General features: G+C 36.4%; 2 protein-coding genes across 2 annotated transcripts in view; both read right to left on the bottom strand.

Annotated features, from left to right (window-relative positions):
* LOC132092463 (A-kinase anchor protein 12-like) overlaps positions 1-7,135 on the bottom strand; it is a 43,662-nt gene extending 36,527 nt beyond the window's left edge. Inside the window, exon 1 of the mRNA XM_059498706.1 lies at positions 6,854-7,135. Coding sequence (XP_059354689.1) covers positions 6,854-6,964 — 111 coding nt within the window. The 5' untranslated portion in view covers positions 6,965-7,135. The remainder of the gene's footprint in view (positions 1-6,853) is intronic.
* A 4,190-nt stretch (positions 7,136-11,325) lies between these two features.
* Positions 11,326-22,709, bottom strand: part of LOC132092462 (monofunctional C1-tetrahydrofolate synthase, mitochondrial-like) — a 30,294-nt gene continuing 18,910 nt past the window's right edge. Inside the window, exons 21-28 of the mRNA XM_059498704.1 lie at positions 18,777-18,916; positions 18,628-18,669; positions 17,881-17,981; positions 17,404-17,581; positions 16,491-16,598; positions 15,840-15,992; positions 11,536-11,658; positions 11,326-11,387 (exon numbers count right to left, since the gene is read on the bottom strand). Coding sequence (XP_059354687.1) covers positions 11,569-11,658; positions 15,840-15,992; positions 16,491-16,598; positions 17,404-17,581; positions 17,881-17,981; positions 18,628-18,669; positions 18,777-18,916 — 812 coding nt within the window. The 3' untranslated portion in view covers positions 11,326-11,387; positions 11,536-11,568. The remainder of the gene's footprint in view (positions 11,388-11,535; positions 11,659-15,839; positions 15,993-16,490; positions 16,599-17,403; positions 17,582-17,880; positions 17,982-18,627; positions 18,670-18,776; positions 18,917-22,709) is intronic.

Genomic DNA, 22,709 nt, shown 5'->3' with positions numbered 1-22,709 from the left:
ATGGTTATTATCCATTAGCGATGCTTCCCCATGACTCAAATGGAGCCCATTTCCAATATTGATTTTACTCACAGCCAGCACAGTTACGCTCAGCTATCAAACATTCTGTATTCTCCATTTCATCAGAAATTCGAAATCAGTTAAGGGATCTTGATGAGAGCTCCACAAACAGCTGGTACAAATATTATTCACTCTTAATTCGCACAACAGAAGTTTATTCTTTAATGTGAATAAAAGGATTTATCAAGAAGCCTTTACATCTGCCACGATTGTCATGACAGGTGAATTTTGGTCAGATTTAAGGGCTGTTAGGAGAGTAGCAAGACAAATCTGACTAAGCCTTATGACTCCCTCGCCTGGCAAATGGAATCCACACTTTAATTACTACATCTCATTGAACTACAACTCCCTAAGGGGCACAGCTAAAGCCCACCCACACTGTTAAAATGGAATACATTCATAAAAGGAAAATGCTACATTAAGGGAAATTTACAAAGACTGATCTACCATTGTTTATTTGCACATGATACCTGCATTTTTGCACCAGATTTAATAAAGATATTATGCAAATAAGGCATAAGCACAACTGCCAAAAATACATTTGCATGGCATAATACTCATGTACTCGTCTACACGGATATGCCTGGATATATACAATGTAATGCTGTATTCACTGCCATGATTTGATGCATTATTGCTGTCATCTTCATTAGGAAATGCTTTTCATGAGGTAAAAGCAACGTTAAATTGCTGGGGGAAAAAATTGCAGTCAAAATGTTTTGCAAAAATTTCAGCTGAAGCTCAGTAACCATCTCACATATCAGATCATCTGTTTTGGGGTTTATTTGAATGGGAGTGGTTCCTGTCTGTGATGACAGAATCATCCACTGATTGTGGCTTCTGCTCAATTTTGTTGACATCATCATTATTACACTCTGTAGGAGTGTTTGTATTTGCATAATCTCTTTGATTCAAAGGCTGATTTCTACATGCATAACAAAAACACTGCACAGAAAAGAGCATCTATGACTTTTATGCCCAGTTTTAAAAAATCAGCCTTGTAAATATTGTGGAGGTTGTGTTTGCTTATTTACAGAGAAACAAGAGTTATGACATCATCTAAAAGCAATAAAACTCGCATGCAAACAGCCCAGGACCAGCTGGACAACACAATCTGCCATAACTCATTACACTGTAGTTTTTATGGCATCTTCCTTTGTGAGCAGATTTAATTTAACTGGAAAAAATATGCACAAGGATGCCAATAATTTAACCCACGTTTTTAAGTCATTTAAAAAAGCCAAAATATATTCAAAAGCATTCAGGCACCTGTGGTTGAGGATTCACTTTCAAATCCAAAAGACTTCCAGAATCCATCCTAGTGAAGCTTCCGGATGATGGTTATCTTCAAATGAGCTATAAGTCAATAGTCTCCACTACTTCTGTAATAAACTGTGAAGCCTGCACATCTAGGAGCCTTTAGTTGTTGTTCAGCAGCACAATAGGTTTCTTGAACTGTGAAGTGCAGACAAAAGTAAACGGTTGACAGGGATTGTCTTTTTCTGGCAGGGCAGTAATGAAACGTTATTGATGCTGGCTCCTGATGAAAGCACTTAGTCAGGGATCTCCACAAGAAGAGAGTGCTTTGCTTTTATCAGCACAAGCCCACTGCCAGTGAAGAGTAGCTCAGAAGATGAGGAAATAAGATTGCTTGTTTACTTGAGAAAAGGAATTAAATATTTCTTTGCTCCATATTGTTAATTAAAGAAGATATGTCAAAAGGATGCCTCATGTATTATAAACAGTCTCTTCTTTCTACCATTGTCCTCACTGGCCTCTGTTTTTTTCTATTCTGGAAGACTGTGTTTTTATGTAACTCTGGCACTTATTAACATTTTATGAGGCCAACTTCCCTTCTAAAGAGGGAGAGAGGGGAGGAGGAGAGTGGAAACAAAAAAAAGAGGGTGAATGTGATGGAGGAGGACAGTGGGAGTTGGCTGGTGAAAATAGAAGCCATCTATTTTGACCCATGTAAACAGGACCTTTCTAATAAGAGGCAAATTAAGAGTCAAAGAGAGAGGGAAATTGAGATGGCACCAGCAGAGTCAGAATCAGTGAAACTGTTTATATTTCTAAACACAAATTTGGTTCAGAAGCTGATTATTTTTTCTGTAAACAACAAACCAAAGAAAACATTAGCAAAGGATTCAATAAAAACACATCAATATTTTTTATTAGTAAGTCTCTTATACTCACCAAAACTGCTTTTATATGATCAAAAATTCTGTAAAAAAATAATATTGTGAAATATGATCTACAATTTCAAATGATTGTTTTCTATTTTTGAATATATTTTGAAGTGTAATGTATTCCTTTGATGGCAAAGCTGTATTTTCAGCAGTCATTAATTCAGTCTGCAGTGTCACATGATTCCTCAGAAACAACATTTATATATAGATCTGATCTGATGCACGAAACATTCTGTATTATTATCAATGTTGAAAACAGTTGTACTGCCTTTTTATTTATTTTTTTGGTGGAAAAAAGATGAATAAAAAATGTATCATACAGAATTCTCTCATGAATACAGTGCTCAAAAGAACAGCATTTAATTGATATAGAAATATTATGTAATATTTTCATTCCTTTCACTAATTTAATTTTCATCCCTTTTTTTATTTAAAAATAGCTTAAATTTCTGCTCTAAATAACACATAATCAGGAGAATAACGGGATCTTTAAACAGGAACTAACTTCATGAGCATCATGCCTCCTTTAATTTCCTTTTCTGGAAATGAAGTCCTGCTCTGAAACAGGGTGGTCCCTCTAATAACTGATGTAATTGTCCAACAAAAAACTAAGAAAAATCACTAAACACCTGATTAACAGATTATAAGAAAAAAGAAAAAGAAAAAAAGAATCAAGTACACAAAATCTTTTTCTTTTCTAAACCAGATATTAAAACTAAATAGATTTTCCTTCTCTGCCACCTTCCCTCTCTCTGGCTGATGACAGCTCACTCTCCATCTGAATCCTTCACCTATGTGAATTATTTTAAGTGCCTTTAAGTGACTAATTGTCTTTTCATACTTTCCCTTTCTGCATTTCAAAACTGTCATTGGACATTGCATTGAATATAATACAATCCAAGTGGTCAGCAGGTCCTAGGCTCATACTCATTTAGATGAGTTAATCATTTAGATGTTTAACCTTAAGGTGCAAAAATTATATAATAATAACAACCACAAAACTAACCTGTATTCAGAACCTGTGTTCTTTATTCAACATTACCTGTATTCAGTGTGACTGCACAAGAATCAGCATGCCATCTCATGTTTATTACCTTTTGAACAAAGGTTTACTCATTTCTTTTTACTTGCAAAAAGAAAAATGTACCCCTCTCTCTCTCTCCTTTACTGTTCTCGTCACCCCCAGTAGCAAAGCACATGCTAATTATCCATCTAGTTGTTTTCCTTCGCAGTGCCCTCTCTATTTCACTCTTTCTACGGGATATGTTCCCTTTCAAACCAACAACCTTCCACCCAAGTCCCCCTCCTTGCATCACTCTCTTTCTCTAGTTCTCTTTCCTCGGGCCGATGCACACACAGCACCCCTCTGCCCCGGGACTTGTCCTCCAACCCATCCTAAATAGGCCCTCTGTTCTCTTCGCTCTCCACTCCTCCTCCCTCTTCTCGGGTCCCATCATTTATAAGGCTCTTATCTGATTGCAAACGCTCCCACACTACCCCTCTCTCATTACCGATCTGACATGTAAAGGGTTTTATACCATCCTTCATAAAGTTAAACAAGTTTATGCAAGCTAATCGCAGGTTTTTTTTAGTGTTTTCAGACTTTGAAAATCGAGAAACTACTCCATATGCCTAAAGGGTGTTAATGGACTTGTCAGTCAGTGCTTTGTTGGTTTGGAAAAAGGCCCAAGTGTGTATCTTATAGTAAGGGAAACATAGGCATTATTGTGAGTTAATGTTTGCAATTAAGTCTTGGGGCTTAGCATTGAATCCACAGCAAAGAGTCTTAAAAGAGTCGAGAGCCGCCCTTCAGTGTTTTGGAGGCATTTCAAGGGGAGGAAATGTTCAAATGTGAGGAGATGGTGCTCAATCTCATCTATGTTTTGTTTTGACCCATTTTTAGATAGCGCAAGTGTGTGTGAAAGAGCGAGAGAAATTACTAAAATTCCTATGCATACCAGAGAAGAAGTTTATCTACCACAATACAACAGCATAGTTGTATTGCTTAAGTGAACGCAGACATACACGGTCTTGCCAGACCACACTTGTTCAAGGGGTCCTTATCTGATAAATAACAAATGTTAGACTTTTGATTATTCCATATCTCACACAGGTTTCATCATGTTTCAGTCTACAGTAGATTTAGATTCACACATAATTCAGTCAGTCAGGGTTTTTTGTGTTTACGGTCTTGTTCCAACAACTATATGTTTATTCTTTCAGGCTTGCCTGTTAAAAAAGGCATATATTGTAAGCTATACAAGCTCAGCTAGTCAGACAATCTTCATGCACTTCACAGAAACTAAACAGCTGAAGAAGAAGAATGAAATGCTGGGAGAGAAAAATGCAAGGTCATTGCCTTGTTTGTACCTTCTTTCAAAAGAATTGTAACTCTTTTCAAGAACAAAATGTGTCCCATAATATTTCCGCACATTTCTCTCCTAAAACAAGCTGTGGTCTGTTGGGTATAGTTTCATTATTAACACTGTTGTTGTGCTGATCTCTAATAAATAAAATAACAACATACAAAAGTTAACATTTTCTCAGCTCCAGACTGAATATGGTAGATATACAAGAGCATCTACATTGAATATGCTTTCCACTTCCGAATATGCAAAATCAATACACTGGGATCATCTCTGTAATGCATTTGTCAATTATTTTCTCTGTGGTTTTTGTAAAAGCACTTTTTAAATAATAAAAGTAAACAATACAGGATTTGACTGTGTTAACATCAGATGAAATTGTCATAGGTTTTATGCCAAAAAAAAAAGTTTCAATTACTGGTATAGTAGTAGATTATAGTGTTGACTAATTAAACAACATTCAGGAGTTATCCCATGATACTTAAAGGGACAGTTCATCCAAAAAATGTAAATTCTGTCATCATTTACTCATTCTCATGCCTCGTTCCAAACCTGGACCAGACTTTCTTTTTTCATCAATGGTAAACAAAACTATTTGTTACCAGCATTCTTCAAAATATCTTTCATTGGGAAGAAAATAAGTCTTGGGCTTGGAACGACACGAGGGGAGAATTCATATTCAATTCAATTCAACTTTATTTGTATAGCGCTTTTGTATATGTACGCGAATCATTCCTTTTAAGACTCACTCAAGCAACTCTTGAAATAATGTAACTGTATAATATATCATAATAAAATGATTTCCCTTTATCCCATCAAAAATCATCCTCCGATTCTTGGTAAACCCCTGAGTTTTTGCATGGCTTCTGCTTGCTACATTATCCCGTCATTTCAATAGATCGAGCTTTCAAGCAATATAATAGCAAGGTGTAAGTTATGCACCCCGTGATTTGGCACATGGCAAGAAATAACAGCATAGTGCAAATTTGTGTCTCTAAATTAAGTAAGGGATCACGCAAGAGTGAAAAAGTCCCAGAATGGTTGGAGACAACCCAATCTTATGATGACATAACTATTTTATGAGGTGGCGACTAATATGTACAATTTGATTTGTACAAAAACACAATAAAAAATAATATAAAAATAAAAAGTTGTCATGAGGGTCCATGTCTAAACCATCATTGGGGGATAAGCAGATTGCACAAATTCATGCAAATCAGCCATCAATTTGTCAACCTAAAATAGTTATGAATTGTAATTGGAGTGTACTATGTTGGAGAACAATGTTTTTTCTTGCTCCACAATGTTTTTTTTCTTCTCATCAGTGGGAAGGAAATGAAAACCTGGAGTGGATGGTAAACATAGTGATTACAGAATACTTGGAGAAAGAAGGGAAATTTGTGTTTCTTCACTCACAACCTGTTACAGTCCATTTATTGCTTAGGAACTCACAAAACGTTCAAAAATGTATAGAATATATGAAAAGTTATACTGGCCAAATTTTTTGCCTTTATCCTCAATAACTTTGTTTAGAACTCCTACATAAAATCTCATTTGTAGTCATGTTGTGATAATATGAACATATGACCATGATTAATTTTGCAGCCTCATGATAATATTCAGTATGAAAGCACTGCTGTTTTTGAATTATATATTCAGAAGCAGAACTTGAATGATGATGATAATAGTATGATGTCAAGCAAATAACACATTCAAACACCAAAGAGACCACCCAGGATAGACTATATCTGACTCACGAGGTCATAAAATATTTAGGACATGCACCTTCCTCATGGGAAATTGGGAATGGGATAGAAATGCAGTCATATCTCAGTTTTCTCTTCCCTGACGACATCCAATGTTTTCTGGATCAAAAAAAAAAAAAAGCTGAAGCTAATAACCGGTGGAGACAATCTGACAGCAACACTGTATTACTGCAAATCTACTCATTAAACTTAAGAAAAGCTCTAAGAATAGACAAACAAACCCGTTTCAACGTTCTCTCGAATACCTGCTAATGCGAATCACAAAAGCAGATATCGCAATCACAGCTGTGAGGAGGTATCAGGAGTTTACATGAAGCAAAGCTCAATAACTAGCTGCGCCACACATCTGACTCAAGGGGTCCCGAACGGGGACACTTAAATGAGCATGTGGAGTGTTTTGCTCCTCTAATATCCCCACACACATCCAAAACGTCATCTCAGAGCGACTATTACTTTTCAAACCTAGTGTTACCTTTCCGTCTCCGTTTTCTCCATCTTGAGTGTCGCCGAGCTCCGCACTGATGTCCTCTGGCGCATCTTCAGGGCTCTTCGCATCCCGCTGCACGGATGGTGTCGCTCCCATGATGAATAACGTCGCTGTTTCTCCTTTTTTTAGTCAAATAACGAGCGTTCAAAAGGAAGTAGGTATCCAACAGCCCGTATAAATGCGTCCTGCAGTCCGTCCCGAGGGTTGTCTGCTTTGGAAATTGTTGAAAAGTGTCTGTAGGTTCCCTTTTAGGAGCCCTCCTCCCATCAGTATCACATGGAGAGCAGCCAGACACGCCTTACAGCATCAAACCAGAGAGAGACCCGGGAGTGCAACACCATCAGCCTGCACAACACGCATTTAATATGGCCAACAACCTCGAAGATGATTGTACAAGTTATAGAAGATTTAGATGGACAAAATAGTTTTGAGGCATGAACTTACAGGATATATTGGTTTAGTTTATAAGTTGGTGTCATTTTTAATAATGAAAATAAAATGGTATTGATGGGATGTGGTATGATATTTAATCTATAAAAATAATTTTTGAGCTCATGCACAAAATAAAAAAAAACATGAATGTTTTCTGTTAGTGTTATAACTTAAAATAACAAAATGTCTTACAACTCTTTCCAGTTTCCCCTATAAAACATTTTTGAGAACAAAAAGTGCTCATAAACTACACTTGCTTGAAACTACACAGCTGATGAAATTTCATAGAATATTAAGATTTTTATTAAAGCACCTCCCTTAGTAAAATGAAATGTACTGTATGCAGAACCATTAATTTTACAATGGCATGCAGCTGCGGTAATAAAAATATTCAAGCTCAAGCTTTAGCCCTGGTTTTATTTACAGACAGTGGAAATGTCAACATTGGGTGCCGGATGGGCCTCCACAGAAAAACAGCCCAATGGAACGTGTCCCGCGGGAAATCTCAAATTAAGAGAGCACTGTAGTTTGCGTCCACATGCTAAACCAACCATGGAGCGAGGTCCCTCTCTCTCTCTGTTAATTGGGTGTTTGGCTGTGCTCCAAGGCATTTTGTTTAGAATCTTTGAATGCGTAAATTACAGGCCAAGTTTGCACAAGCCACCTCGTGGTGGCACGATACATTGGCTGTGTGTTTAGAGAAGTAAACAACACCTATTGTAAGGCTTAGAATTAAAATTAGTAATGCATTCAGTTTTTTTAAGCAGTTTAATATGGATCAGGTTTGGATAATTTGGTTATATACACTGTAAAAAATTGTCTTCAAATTAGCAGTAACTTACTGGCAACAATTATCCAGTAGTTGCTGTAATTCATTCAACAGTAAAATTACCGTAACACTAACTACAGTAATATTGAATAAGCATTTTATTGTATTTTTTTACCATTTCAAAGTACAATATTACACTATCGATTTTTAATAATACTGTATAGTATTATACATTCTGAAATGTTATTTAAATTTATTTTATAGTGCTACTGTATAACATTTAGAATTTGCAGAAAACCTGTAAAAGTGCCATTTCAACAGGTATTTAAGCTAGGCAAAGACCATTCCTGTATATGCTTTTTTGCTGTGCTGGGCGAAAGTTTGGACATTGTTATAGGATAACTTGCGCTATAATAAAAGAAGAGGGGAAAACATTTAAAGAATGAACTGAAGACATGTTCGCATTTCAGAAATACCCAGACCATATTTAGAGGCAGTAGTCTGTGGTGGTAAGAGAAGTGGTGTGTTTTGAGCACAAAGTTAAATCCATAATTTAAAAATACATAATTTTAAAAGCTCAAGTTTTTATGACTGTATTGAGAGTGGCTTCATAATCTTTTTTTTTTTTTGTCCTAAAAAACTTTATCTTATTACTTAGAGCAGTGACCTACATCAAACATTGTGTAGGTGTGGGTTTGATCCAGGTTCTTTAGACATTGAAATTTTATTTAATATTGACTTTGCCCAGCATGACCCCTCACACATGTAGTCCCGTGTTCAAGTGATTCAAAACTATAATTTGGATGTTTAGTTACCTTTAAGGATCACTTGCAGAGTGAGGCCCAATGACATATAAGATGGAATCCAAAGTAAATCAATTACAGTTATTAGTAAATAATGACTACTTTTTCTTTTTAGCTGATGCTAAATGAGGCAAATAAAAAATAATCCAGATAATTGGTGTCTGAGTTGCCAAAGACTTTGTCTAAATGTCACAAAAGAACAGCCTTAAAATATTATTAAATCAGCATCTCTGTGTCCCAGACAACAGCATAACCTAAGTGAAACATAATGACTGGTTTGAGATTCTTGTCACAGACATGATCTTTATGAACTGACATTAACGACTGGGTACAGCTAATTCAGATAGTTGCCTGTATTTGTTAAACTAAAGGGACGATGCTGTAATAACCACGTTGATACACAGAATGTTATTATAATAGTATATAATACCATTCAAAAGTTTGGGCCCACTAGGGTTTGTTTTTAAGGATGCATAAAATTGATCTAAAGTGAAAGGAGAGACATTGATATTGTTACAAAATATTACCATTTCAATTAAATGCTGTTCTTTTTACATTTCTATTCATAGGAGAATTCTTTAAAAAAAAAAAAATTCCACAATACAGCACAACTGTTTGTTAACATTGATAAGAAATGTTTTAATCTGCATATTTGATCATGTTGCACTGAAGAGTGGAGTAATGGCTGCTGAAAATTCAGGTTTGCCTTCACAGGAGTAAACAACATTTTAAAATACTGAAATGTGACTGAAATGTCTTAAGTCACTGGGGCATATTTGTAGCAAGTGTCAAAAATACACTGTATGGGTCAAAATTATAGATTTTTCTTTTATGCCAAAAATCATTAGGTCATTAAGTTAAGATCATGTTCCATGAAGATATTTTGTACAATAAATAAATACCATAAATATATCAACACTTATTTTATTTTTAGTAATATGCATTGCTAAGGACTTAATTTGGACAACTTTTAAGGTGATTTTCTAAATTTTATTTTTTGATCAATTAAATGCAGCATTGATGAGTACAAGAAACATTCAAAAACATTACAAAATCTTACCAACCCCGAACTTTTGAACTATAGTGTATTAAGTGAAATGTATTACATACAGTATGTGCACCTGGCATGGTGACCTCAATGAAACCCCAACAAAAGGTCAAGAGTGTAACTATAGCAGCAACAGAAACTTATGCAATAAATAAAATAATTAATTTCCCCCTCTTTTAAATTTGCAACCCCCACCCCACCCCAAGAGATTAGAAGTACAAGAGACTACAAGTTTTTGTGTTTCTAAGTATTTGAGTAAATGTCAAGCTGAGCTGGTCGGCTAACTATGGGTGTCTTCAATGACAGAAGCAAAGGGCCTCTTTTGAGTACTGCTGCCCTCACAGGGTGTCTCTGAATGGACTGCGTCCTGTAGAGGCAAAAGAATGGAAAGACCCTTTGGGGGCCAGTCGTCTGCTACTGTTTGATGCATCACAGCTCTTTATCCTAATAAAAGACGCAAAATCTAATCTAGAGGAATTCCATCTTTGTTGACCAACAGTTTGACTTCACAATAAAGATGAGTGATACATTAACTAGCTCATACATGTGCACACATCACTAATGCATTCTCTCACACACTCATTCCGCACCAAAAGTGTTTGGTAAAAGTGGCACATTAATAAACAAAAATAAAAAATGAATAAATGAAAATGTTCACCATCCAATTTTCAATGTCCAGTATTTACACTGAAATACTATTTTATTTTTTATTTTTGTTGTTCTTTGACTGCCTTTTTTCACTGTAGAATCTATAATACTGGAAAAATACAGGTTTTCAAGAATACATAACTGTTGCAACAGTCAATGGAATTCTTCTTTACTCACGTAGCACACAGTAGTTTAAGACGCAGAATAACAGATAACAGTGGAATGTCTAAAACAAGACTTTCTGGCATGTACCCACATGCATACACAGGTAGTGAGATCTATGCAACACTTTTACATTTATGTCATTTGTATCAGAAAGAGAGAGAGAGAACAGGCGTCAAACCACTAACCCCACTTGTAATTTTGTTTTGTGTAGTGTCTAAAAAAAGCACCTTCGATTTAAGATTTATGGCATATTTGGCTGTAACACTGAAACTGTTAAACAATATTTAAAGTTATAAAAGAAAAGAAAAAGAAATGGAGTTTGCTTGAATATTGTTACCATATTCCATAGGTAATCTGAAACATTTAAGATAGAAATATTAAAGCATTAATGAATTTTTAGCTTTATAAAAAATTGTGCGTTATTAGGTTGTAAACACAAAAGCACTATGTAAACAGAAGGGTTAACAGCAACAAAATGTAAAGCTTAAAACTTCACACTTCAAATCTTCAAACCAACAACTAAAAATTTAATTAAAATAAGAAGTTACTGCTAAATACAAAAATCATAAAGCTAGCTAACATTTAGGAGTTAAACCTGGATGAGCTGTAATCATTGGCATATGAATGGAGGCCTACACAGATGCTGAGGAACACCTGAGAATGGAGGAAAGCAAGAAAGAGGAGAAAGAAAGTGAGGGAGAAAGTTTAAGGTACATTCAGTCAAATCTGATCTTTTTGTTGTGTGGCATAAACAAAGCACAAAAACAAAGTCATTGTTCTGGCACTGTTAATGTGTTCTTACTGGTCAAAAGCATGTGTGACTGCAGAAATGTGCTCAGAAGAGTCCTTTTATCTCCTCCGTCACAGGATCAAGGTCAATGTCGTAGAAACAGGGTCGCGTAGGCAAGCCTGGCATGGTGCTCATCTGAAAGAAAAATAAACTTTATGATAGCCAATGAATTTATTATGCAAAACATTTTGTGTACAAATATAACATCACAGCACACAGTAATTGAGTCAGAAAGTGAACTGGAGGTTTGTTGAATTAAGTTTAGGTACTTAAAGGACTATAACTGATACATAAACAAGTGTTTAAATTAGCCTATTTCCTTTAGATTCACAATCATAAATTCAGGTCTTTCAAAGATGTTGTTAAACCTTGCCAAACATCTATTCTAGGCAAATCTTGTTATCTCCAAATCACTTCCGTGGCATATTGATCTCAATTAAACAGAGACTAATGCTGGAGCCACTAAAACTTGCCGTTTTTTAAAGAGACAATTGTGGTGATAATTGCTATCATTTACAAACGGCTGCGTCTATTACTATTGTGAAATAAAAATTGAAGATGTCTAAATATTTTAATGTTTTAGAATATTAAACATGGAAATGTTAACAGGTCAATGTATATAAGCAATCAATAATCACTCAGTTTTAAAAAGTATGCAGACTTAGGATTGCTTTATTGATTAAGGAAAACTTAAAGGTCATCATTTTAATTCCCTAACAACAAAATCTGTAGCCAGTGGTCAAACCAATCGATTATATAAAAGAGAAATAAACAACCCTAAAAATACCACAGATTAAAATCAAGTGACTGGCATACACGTGAGACCCAGGCAAAAGAAATAAATTATCTTAATTAAATTATCATAAAAAATAAAAAAATGGCCCAAGACAAAAAAAGAGACAGGAAACATGTCATTTATCCAGCAATTTCACCTTGCCCAAAGAATGTAAAACTCAAATATAAAGATCCTGCCTTTGTTTTCTGTAGTCACGTGCACTTCTGAGAATGAAGACAGACATCATCCATCCCAACCTTTTATTGAGACTTCCGTTCTCCATCTTTTCTTAGAAACTTCATCACAGCAACCAGAGCTTGAAGTATTTTAAGGAAATATTGACAACCCAGGAGCTGTTTAATGTCTTATTAGAATAAATTAAATACCTTGTAGAAAGATAAGGTGAACCAGTTGAGCAAAATCTGACCAGTTTTTTAGTTTTACATATTTTTTTTTAATAAAAAAAGAAAAACCAAGTTGGCAAAATGAAAAAAAGTTATGATCCAGAGCATGTCATCACCATGTGGCTCAACTAATAGGTAAATCTCCAAAGATTGGATAGATCAATTCCATACGACCCTAAGAATTAAAACAGACCTGGTTTGGGACTTAAATCCAAATGATTCAAATTTTGGGCATTTTCAGCAACTGTACACATTTCTTACCAATTAGCTGCACTTTCTTCCAATTTGCTTAAGTACCATTATGGCACAGTGTCGAAAATACATAGCAGTTTCAACTGTTGTTAAAAGCACATGAGACTAAACCCAGATTGGTCAGGTTGAAGCTCCAACTCTCCCCTATCTCTGAGACAGATGCAACACTGTCTCCGCAAATTCACTTAAAAGGTCATCTGCTTGGCTGTGTGGTGTTTAGATGTCTTCTGTGCTAAAAAAACATACAAGGGATTCAATTATTGACCAGGATACAAATCTGCACTCATAAAGTGAACCTTCAACAGTTTTTTCCCTTCGGTTAAAGAGTTCACTTTGTGTCGTCATAAGAGCATTGCCATGCAAATAAACAGAAAATGTAGTTGCTATTCTAAATTAAGCCAAGAAATTCCCACAATTATTTCCATACACAATACTCCATTACATAGTCAATGTTCAAGAACAAATGGCAACTTGATTCATTTGAACACTTCAAATGGGCCATGTTTTCCTAACCGCAGACAATTGTGTCGGTTTATACTTTCTACTGAACATGCTCTTTGCACCAGTCTGCAGTTGACATGTGCTCATGTCAGCATGGTGGTCAGGTTGCCAAAACACCAAAAGTCTTCCAGCAGTATCATCAGGAATTCATTGTGCAGCTTACAGCAGACACGGATTTGGGCAATAAATTTCCTGAGCTGAATGGAAGCTAATATCCACTGAGTCCCATTGTTCTCTGGCTGACCCCCTCCCTAGCATATCTGATGCATGACATCAGTTACTTCATCCTGTAGCCCCCCATGACTGCTTTGTCCCTCGGGGTCTGCCCTTGAAAGAAACAGGCATAATAACACACACCTGTCTTGTAGCCTGAGCCCCGCAGTTAACTATGACTATGACTGAGAGACAGCAAACATTCTGTTCATAAAATAATGCAATCTTTTTAGTATCTGAAGAAAAAAATCACTAAAAACAAGACCTGTAGAGAACTTTTTGCTAATAAATTTGACCTTTGCTATCATATAATCAATTACAGGTAACCCTTTAGTATAAGGGACCAATTCTCACTATTAACTAGTTGCTTATTAGCATGCCTATTATTAACATACTGGCTGTTTATTAGTACTTTAGTTTAAGGCACACATTCTACATCCCTAATCCTCCCCAAAATCTAAACTTAACAACTACCCTACTAAATATTAAAAAGCAGCAAAAGTCACAGTTAATGGTTTGTTAATAGTGAAAACTGGAACTTGTAAAATATATTCAAACAAAAAAAACATTAAACATTATTTTAAATGTGTAATATTTCACAAATCACAATTACTGTTTACAACATTACTGTTTTTATTGTACCTTTGATCAAATTAATACTAGAGGCTTCTTTAAGAGGCTTCTTTCAAAAGAAAGACCCTGAACATTTAACAAATAGTAAAAAAAAATAATAATAATTAAGTATGAATTAATCTCATTCCAGACTTTATTGCATGGTAAATGATGATCGTAATCTCTAAGCTGCTCTTTTTTCCTTAAACCAAAACAGGATGTTTTTTTATTTTATTACTTATGGGCCATGGAATACATTTTCAAAACTTAATATATTTTATTGATATTTTGAAAAAACGTCAGTAAAAAAATAAAATAAAAAATAATAACCTTGACTTCTGAAAGTTGTGACTGTATTACAATCAAGCAAGCAAAAGAACTAGATTTGAGGAAAGAAATAAAGAAAATAAAGAAAACCAGAAGAGCAGATAGAGATGAAGAGATTACACCGAAGTTCAAAGCACTGGCAGTAAATTCTGAGGCGGGTTGGAGTTGAGAGGTCATGAGCGCTGGCCGTGTGTCCCGCAGCAGGCCCATGGAGATGAAAGGGGACAGAGCGTTGGTCAGACCGGAGGGGCTGGGTCACAGTCACCCATCTCCCAGCATGCCGCACAACAGACACCTCACCCCGACCCTGACCCATCACTGCAGCCAGGACCTCACTCTCAACCCGGAAATGAGCTTCCTTCCCTAAACCTTACCCAGCCAACAAAACACACAATGCCAGAAATACACAAAAATACTGGCTTGATCAAACTGGGGCACAAAATCCAGTTAGACAGGATGTGATCAAATCAAAATAATCACATTTAACTTTTTTTAACCCATCTAACCAATAGATTTTAAACTTCATACATGTTTATAAATGTTTTAATTGATAACTTTAAAATGTACAAACAGAACGGGAGAATAAAGAGTCTTGTTTTATATACCCCGATGTGGGAAGTCTGATTGGAATGGCGGTTCCTAAGGTGAACCAGCTGGGTTTAGGAAGAAAGTAGAGAAAACATTGGGGGAAAAATCCAGGGACGCAGTATCTTAATGAAAACCAAAAATATGCGCACACTCAGAAAAGCATGGGTCATTCAAAAGTTGACCTCCAAAAAAACACACATGCTCTAAGCTCTGTTTTCACAGGGCTTAATCAAACTGTCTCACAGATTTCATCATGAATCCAAACTGAGAATCTAGTAGACTTCTCATTAAATGAAAACTACCTTGACCAAACATTTTATATCTGCCTTAGGCCAAGCAATATTGGCTTTTAGAGAGTAAAAAAAGGAAGGCAAAGGAATTTGGCATGAGTGCTGTTTTTAAAAGCCCTAACAAGGTCATAGATCACAGGTTCAACCCTAATCCTGGATCCTATTAGTAACTGAAACATTCACCTACAAGCAAAGGAAATAATAATAAAAGAAAGTAATATGAAGAGGTAGTGAATGGCATCAAATAGGTGTAAGCCATCAAATATATCAGGAAGGAAATTATGTACATGTAGACAGAAAGGAAAAGAATGTAATAAGATGATCTTCCATCAGATTTCGAGGATAATTACTCACAGTTCCAACTAAAGGGTAGATAAACCCTGCCCCGATGCTGGCACGAATGTCTCTGATTGGCAGGATAAAACCAGTGGGAACACCTTTTTTCTCAGGCATATGAGAGAGAGACAGGTGGGTCTTAGCCATGCAGATGGGAAGAGCACCGAAACCCTGTGAGAGATTTACAGACTGTTAATATCCACCAGGACAAGCACATCTCTTGACATCCGTTAGCTGTTATGTTGTGAGATTCACTGCTTCACAGGATTCAATTCAAACCCGTTGGGCCAAAATTATCTAACTATTTGATATAATTCAGCACACAGCTCATAAAACACATTTTCTACCAACATCAAACATTAGAAGATGGTGAAACTTAAAACTGGTAAACAAATACAAGCATTAAAACTTGACACTGTTTGATAGAGTAGGTGGATTTCAATGAATCAGTTCAAATCACCAGTTTCAATGAATCCATTCAAAACTATCTTCTTGTATATAAAGATATAGAATTTTTTTTTATGTTATATTGGTGCATGTAAATAAAAAAAAGCCATATTAAAAGTTTTAAAATATTTATATAACCTTTAAGATTAAAATAAAAAAGCTCAAATATCAAAATTGTACATGCATTTGTTAAGTTCGGTGGCAATGTACAGCCCTTCTCACCTGTTGATTGTAGTAGTCTATCTTAGCTTGAGCCTCAGGTGAAAGCTCAATATCATCAGCACCATAAACCTTCTGTGCAATAGTCCGAATTTTCTCTACAATAGGATCCTGTTAAAAAAAAAAAACACACACACAGGGCTTACTTACTTAAAAATGTATGGGAAAAAGAAAAATTCATTCAAACAATTTAACTTTTTTTTTTTTTTTCAATAGAATTTAAGGTGCGTCCCAAATCACACAGAAAATTCCAAAAAGAAAAAGTGCACTTTAAACACCCAGATGATGCACTTAAAGAACCAAAACAATTAATAGTAGAATATTGGACACTTCATGCACTCAACAGTCACAGCTTCAGTTACATAAAGAAGGGGGAGGGGCTATAAGACTTGGATTATAAATGACAAAATAACCATATATAATTCATACACTACATGGTTGAATACATTGTGCATAAATACGTAGTATATGAGTGCATAGTGTATAGTGCATCATTTGGGAGGCAGCTTTAGCTTCCCACTATCTGGTGGTTATAAAATCCCCTCAGCCAGTTCTCTGTTTAGATGCTTGGGATAGCAAGTGTCCAGACCTCTAATAGGATAATAGAGGCAAGCTAGAGCCAAGAGCAGAGATTACCACACCTTTCATAGCATCACTTAAAGTCACAACCTCTAAGCTCACTTAGGTTAACCCAAACCAGCTGATGACCTTACATTCCCTCCCAGCCCCATCTTAACCTGACATATACACACTAGGAGCAACACTTGTACAGCTCATGTTTAAACCATCCATCAGAGACAATTTGCTCTGTCTTAGTGGGGATTCACGTGTTACCTTCACGTGTTACCTTTAGTTCAATGTTTGCTTTATTAATATTTAAAGTATTATTTTCACAAATAATTGTGTCTGGCTTCACCTGGAGATTGTACAGGAACTGGAAATGGTTCTTCTGAGATGCAATTTTCTTCACAGCATGTGCCAGCTCCACAGAGCCCCGTCCACCTCTGGACCAATGATGACACTGCACAGCAGCTGAAGCCCCAGAAGCCTCTGCGATGCGACACACCATGTCGATCTCTGCTTGAGTGTCAGTCCTTCACAGAAAGAGAAATGTCACAGGGCAAACACAACACTTTGGCTAAATATGGTCATTAATCAAAAAGTGGGGGGAAAATATAACTTCCAGACATACTGGAAAGACACACTTACAAATAAGCTCAATTTGGACACCATCTGTTGGAGTTTTTGATCACACGCTTTCTCACTTATTACTCTGCTTTACGTCAACCATTGCTATTTATAAATTGTTTAATAAGCCAAAATTTTCAAACCTCATGTTTTGGGAAGAAAATGCATGTTGCAGAATGAGTTTTTCAGATAGACCTATTCTTACTTGAAGACATTCAGAGCAACGACCACAGGGACTCCAAAGAGATGAGCGATCTGAATCTGTTTCTTTAGGTTACTGCAGCCATCTGCAACCAGCAGCAAATTCTGATAGAAAAAGGTAAACATGGACATTTAATAAAAAAAGAGAGTCTCATTGCAGGCTTGAATGTCATTAATATTTAATAAATAAGATTTTAAATAAAAAACATTCGAGCACCAGCTGAGCTTTCCAGAGGAAAATGATCACACCAGTCTCAGAGAATAGCTATCCAAAGCTTCAGTGCTTTCTGTTCCTCATTACAGAACCGCACAACTAGCTTAATCACTTGAGTTATTTTCTCAGCTGGGGTTGCTTTAGAGAGACTGATGAAAAGCAGGTATGGTATTTCTTAGACGACAACAACTCCCATTACGCCTCGGTGTCTTTAGCTTCAACAAAACAGATTGTATTTACCCTGTTAATTGAATAACACAAACCACATTAGGGAGGAAGAAGGGAACTGGAGGGGGTGGAGATAATGTGTTCTGGGCCTTTGCCTGAGTGAGGTGAGGCAGACACTCATTCATTTACTTCCCTACCTCCTTCCAACCCTCTTTATTTTCATCCTGTCTTTGGGGAGCAACATCGCCACTTATTGTTGGAGTAGGATAGTACACAAGTGCAAAAAAAAGTGTTCAAAACATCTTGTTCTTACTAAAGTTAAATCATTCACCCTACAAATATGGTCATTTGAAGTAAGACATTGCTTACCTCACTGATATATTCTTTAGGCAGTGGTACACCAGCTGTAACCTTAAAAAATACACAGTATATTCAGAAAGTTGAAATATATTTGGCATATAAATGTCAGGCATGTAAAGAGATTATGTGAGTATACACACAGCAGCACACACACTTACATTTGGTCCACCTCCATGCATCTTCAGAGCCCGAACAGTGGCTACCAGCACCACAACATCAGGTGTGAGCCCAGACGTCCGACACTTAATGTTGAAGAACTTCTCCATGCCAATGTCAGCACCAAAGCCAGCCTCCGTCACTGAGCAGGGAAGGAGAACGAAATTAATAAATTGTTGAGAACTTTTGCAAATAAGAATCTTCAAATAAAAACTGCTCTATTGTGCAAGATTCAGATGTAAACAAATATTCTGTATCATTACCTTATTATTATTGCATAGAGCCGGATAAGAGCACATAACACACACATGCTTTCTCACAAGTAAGAATAAAAGCAACCTATAGTTAGACAATAAATCACAACCATTTTAAGAGTGAGCATGTAAGTCCTCTCCGTATGTTACTGCGGTCATGAATGAGTGATCAATGGAACATTTCACTGTTCAAGTGCTGAAAGTGGTGTACAAAACATGATCATCTCAAACTGTTTTGTTAAATGTTTTCAAGTGTTTATTTGTTTTATGAATGAGAGATATCAACTCTTTGTGTTTGAACAAGTCAGTCATTGAACAGTAAGCATGTGTGGAGTATTTCCATGTACCCATTTTTCCCAGAACCCTGCGAGCTTCCTGTGCTACTTCCCAGGCTTTTGGAGCAGGAGGTAATGGGAAGGCTAATGTTGTTCTTTCCACCAGAGAGGTCTGGCATATTTTCTGAGGCTCTACATGTTTGTGTGTGTGTGTGGTGGTCAGGCATTTTGTTTTGAATGGAAGTAATCTTCTGAAGGTAAGCCTTTTGTTCAGTCACACACTCATCAGCTCTTGGTCACTTACATTTAACTTCATGTAATTCAATTACCATATGATGGAAAGATTTAAGCATTTAAACGTAATTTAAGAAATCTAATTATTTTGCATTGATAGCATGTCCAGGGTGTCAACAGTGGGGCAGCTCTGGAAGACAAAGGAGAATGATTAGGTTCAGGAAGGAAGCGAGAAAGGAAAGAATTTGTTGAGAGTATGTTTAAGACCGAAAAAGGAATGATTAGAAAAGAAGGAAGGAAGGAAGGAAGGTTTTGGAAGGAAAGAATATTTAGGAAGGAGAAAAGGAAGGTAGGACTGAATAGACAGGAAAGAGGAAAGGAAGGATTGAATGTTTGGAAGAAATGAAGGCAGGAAGGAAGAAAGGCAAAACTGCAAAGTAAGGAAAGAAGGAAAAGTGAAAGTGAGTGAGTGAAGTGATGTGTGGCCAAGTACGGTGACCCATACTCAGAATTTGTCCTCTCCATTTAACCCATCCAAGTGCACCCACACAGCAGTGTACACACACACACACACACACACACACACACACCTGGAGCAGTAGGCAGCCATATTGCTGCAGCACCCGGAGAGCAGTTGGGGGTTCGGTGCCTTGCTCAAGGGTCTCAATTCAGTCATGGTATTGAGGGTGGAAGAGAGTGCTGTACATTCACTGCACCCATCGACAATTCCTGCCGCACATGAGACTCAAACCCACAAGCTTCGGGTTACAACTCTCTAGCCATTAGGCCACGACTGCCCCCGGAAAGTAGGAAGGCAAGTAATAAAGAAAGAGTCCCTAGAAGGGAAAAAAAAGATAAGAGGGAATGTTTAGAAAGGAAAGAAAGAAAGAAGGACGAAAAGTTTAGGAAGAAAGCAATTAATATTTAGGAAGGAAAGGAAGCAAGGAAGGTAGGTTTAGAAAGGAAGAAGGTTGCAAATTCATCCTATAAATCTGTATAATACTGTATACATTTATTTTAGTAACTAAGAAATCATTTTGTGTATAGAGTCACAGAAGAAACACACATTAAAGCACAACACAAGCCTGCTGTTACAGTTATTTCAATTATGCATGTGTGTGAAACAGGCCAAAAACCATGGAATCAGTGTGTTATCCTGGAGGCAGTACTCATGACCTTGAGACGACCAGGTGCTGTAATAAACTGACCCACCCCACCCGTATATGGGTGTACATCACCAGGCCTCGGGTCACCCACACACCAGTCAGGTACAGATTTACAAAGGGAATGTGAGGTGGGGAGTATGTTATTGCCCTTCAGGAACTTTCAGAGAACTATCAGAACATCTATCAGTCTGAGGCTTGTGTGCAGTGATTTTTGTTTGTGGTGGTTCTGTGAAGTGGATCTGTTGTGTATAATCAGCTGATAGGCAGCGTCCTCCCTCTCACCCACAGCAAAAACACTACATAACACACATACCTTGGCATCAGGTAATACATACACGTCGCCCTCCTTCACTAATATTTTGCAAAAGTCAGCAACTCCCAGCATTCCTACTGTTAGTTGAGGCTGATCCTCCAAGTCTAATATGGACTTCTCTGAATTCAAGTACAAAACCCATCTGCTTGTCTTTCGCAATGCGATTAAACAAACAATTCATTTCATACTGTGCTCCACAGAGGGGCCTCTTGTAAAGTTTCTAGGGCTGTACAATTTAAGGGGTAAAAAACCTAATTGTCATTTATACAAAAAAATACAATTGTAATAAGACATAATGATGATGATAATTACTAAAACATTACAATTAGAAACACTACTGTTTTAATGTTTCTTTGTAATTTTTTTTTTTTAAATTCCAGTAAAACATTAAAACAGTAGTGTTTATCGGCACTGAGTTTTTATAAACATCTCAACTCATGACACCGAGCTACTTGTGTATAAAAACTCATCATGCATCACATACATTTAATTAAATTGCAGCCTTTGCAATTTGATAATCTCATTAAGCCATATTGTGATTTGGGTTTTTATTTAGGTTAACCATGCAGCTCTTTTAGAAGAATTTACTATTTACACACTGGCAGAAACTCAGCCGTAGCAAAAAGTAACTGAAATTCTAGAGGCGGTAACTCGACACAGCTTTGCCTGGTTTGGTAGGCAGTGTTTTCATTGGGCTTACACATTTCAGCTTGTCCTTAAATGAGGGGGTGAAGCTTACACAGTTCTTAGTGTGGACCACAGCTCATCCGCCATTCCCAGCATTCTTTTAGTGTCTGGGGCATGTTGCGGAGCAGAGGAGAGATAGAGAATAGCAAAGGAATGAGTGTGAAATGGAGAGAGGAAGTAATAAAGTGAAGGAGAGATGGGAAGATAGTGTGTGTGTGTGTGTGTGTGTGTGTGTGTGTGTGTGTGTGTGTGTGTTTTGCAAGGCACGTATGTTCAGGTGTGCTGAAGACGCCGAAGACTAGTTTGGTTCAGCTTTAAAAACAAATAAACTAAATTGTCACGTTACATAACCAAAGCTATAAATGGTTAAATGGCTACTATAAATGGTTACCAGCTTTTCCTCCTCCAGAGTTTAGCAAAATAGCAATTCATACCACTAGGCAATTAGCCACTTAGTCATACCACTTAGAATAACATTTAAGTCTAGAAAATAGCCTGATGCAACTTGCTACATGTGAGTCAAAACTGGACCCTATTTAAACATTTGGAAAATATATTTTTTTAAAGAAATGTTTGATTTTTGTTTTTAAGGAGAAATAAAATTTCCTATAAAAATGTATCATGGTTTTCACAAACATACTTAGTGTTTTCAACACTGATATTATTAAGAAATGTTTCTTGAGCTCCAAATCAACCTACCAGAATGATTTCTGTAAGATCATGTGACACTGAAGACAGGAGTAATGAAGCAGAAAAATTCAGCTTTCATCACATTAAATTACACACAATATTATTGTAGTTTTGATCAAATATCAAACATAACTCTTCAAAAACATAAAAGACAAAAAACTTAAAAGTAATGTTTTACATATTCTTTAACATTAAAACTACATAAAAATAAATGTAATTATATTAAATTAAAGGTTTATTGATTTGAGTTGTTTCAGAAAAACAGGACTGCATTGGGTAAAATAAGTTTATATATGCAATCTAAAATTTAAAAGGC

Source organism: Carassius carassius, chromosome 18 (genome assembly GCF_963082965.1).
Source record: "Carassius carassius chromosome 18, fCarCar2.1, whole genome shotgun sequence".
In the NCBI taxonomy this organism is placed as follows: domain Eukaryota; kingdom Metazoa; phylum Chordata; class Actinopteri; order Cypriniformes; family Cyprinidae; genus Carassius; species Carassius carassius.
Note: the sequence above shows the minus strand (reverse complement) of the source record. Positions and strands in the feature narration are given on the sequence as shown.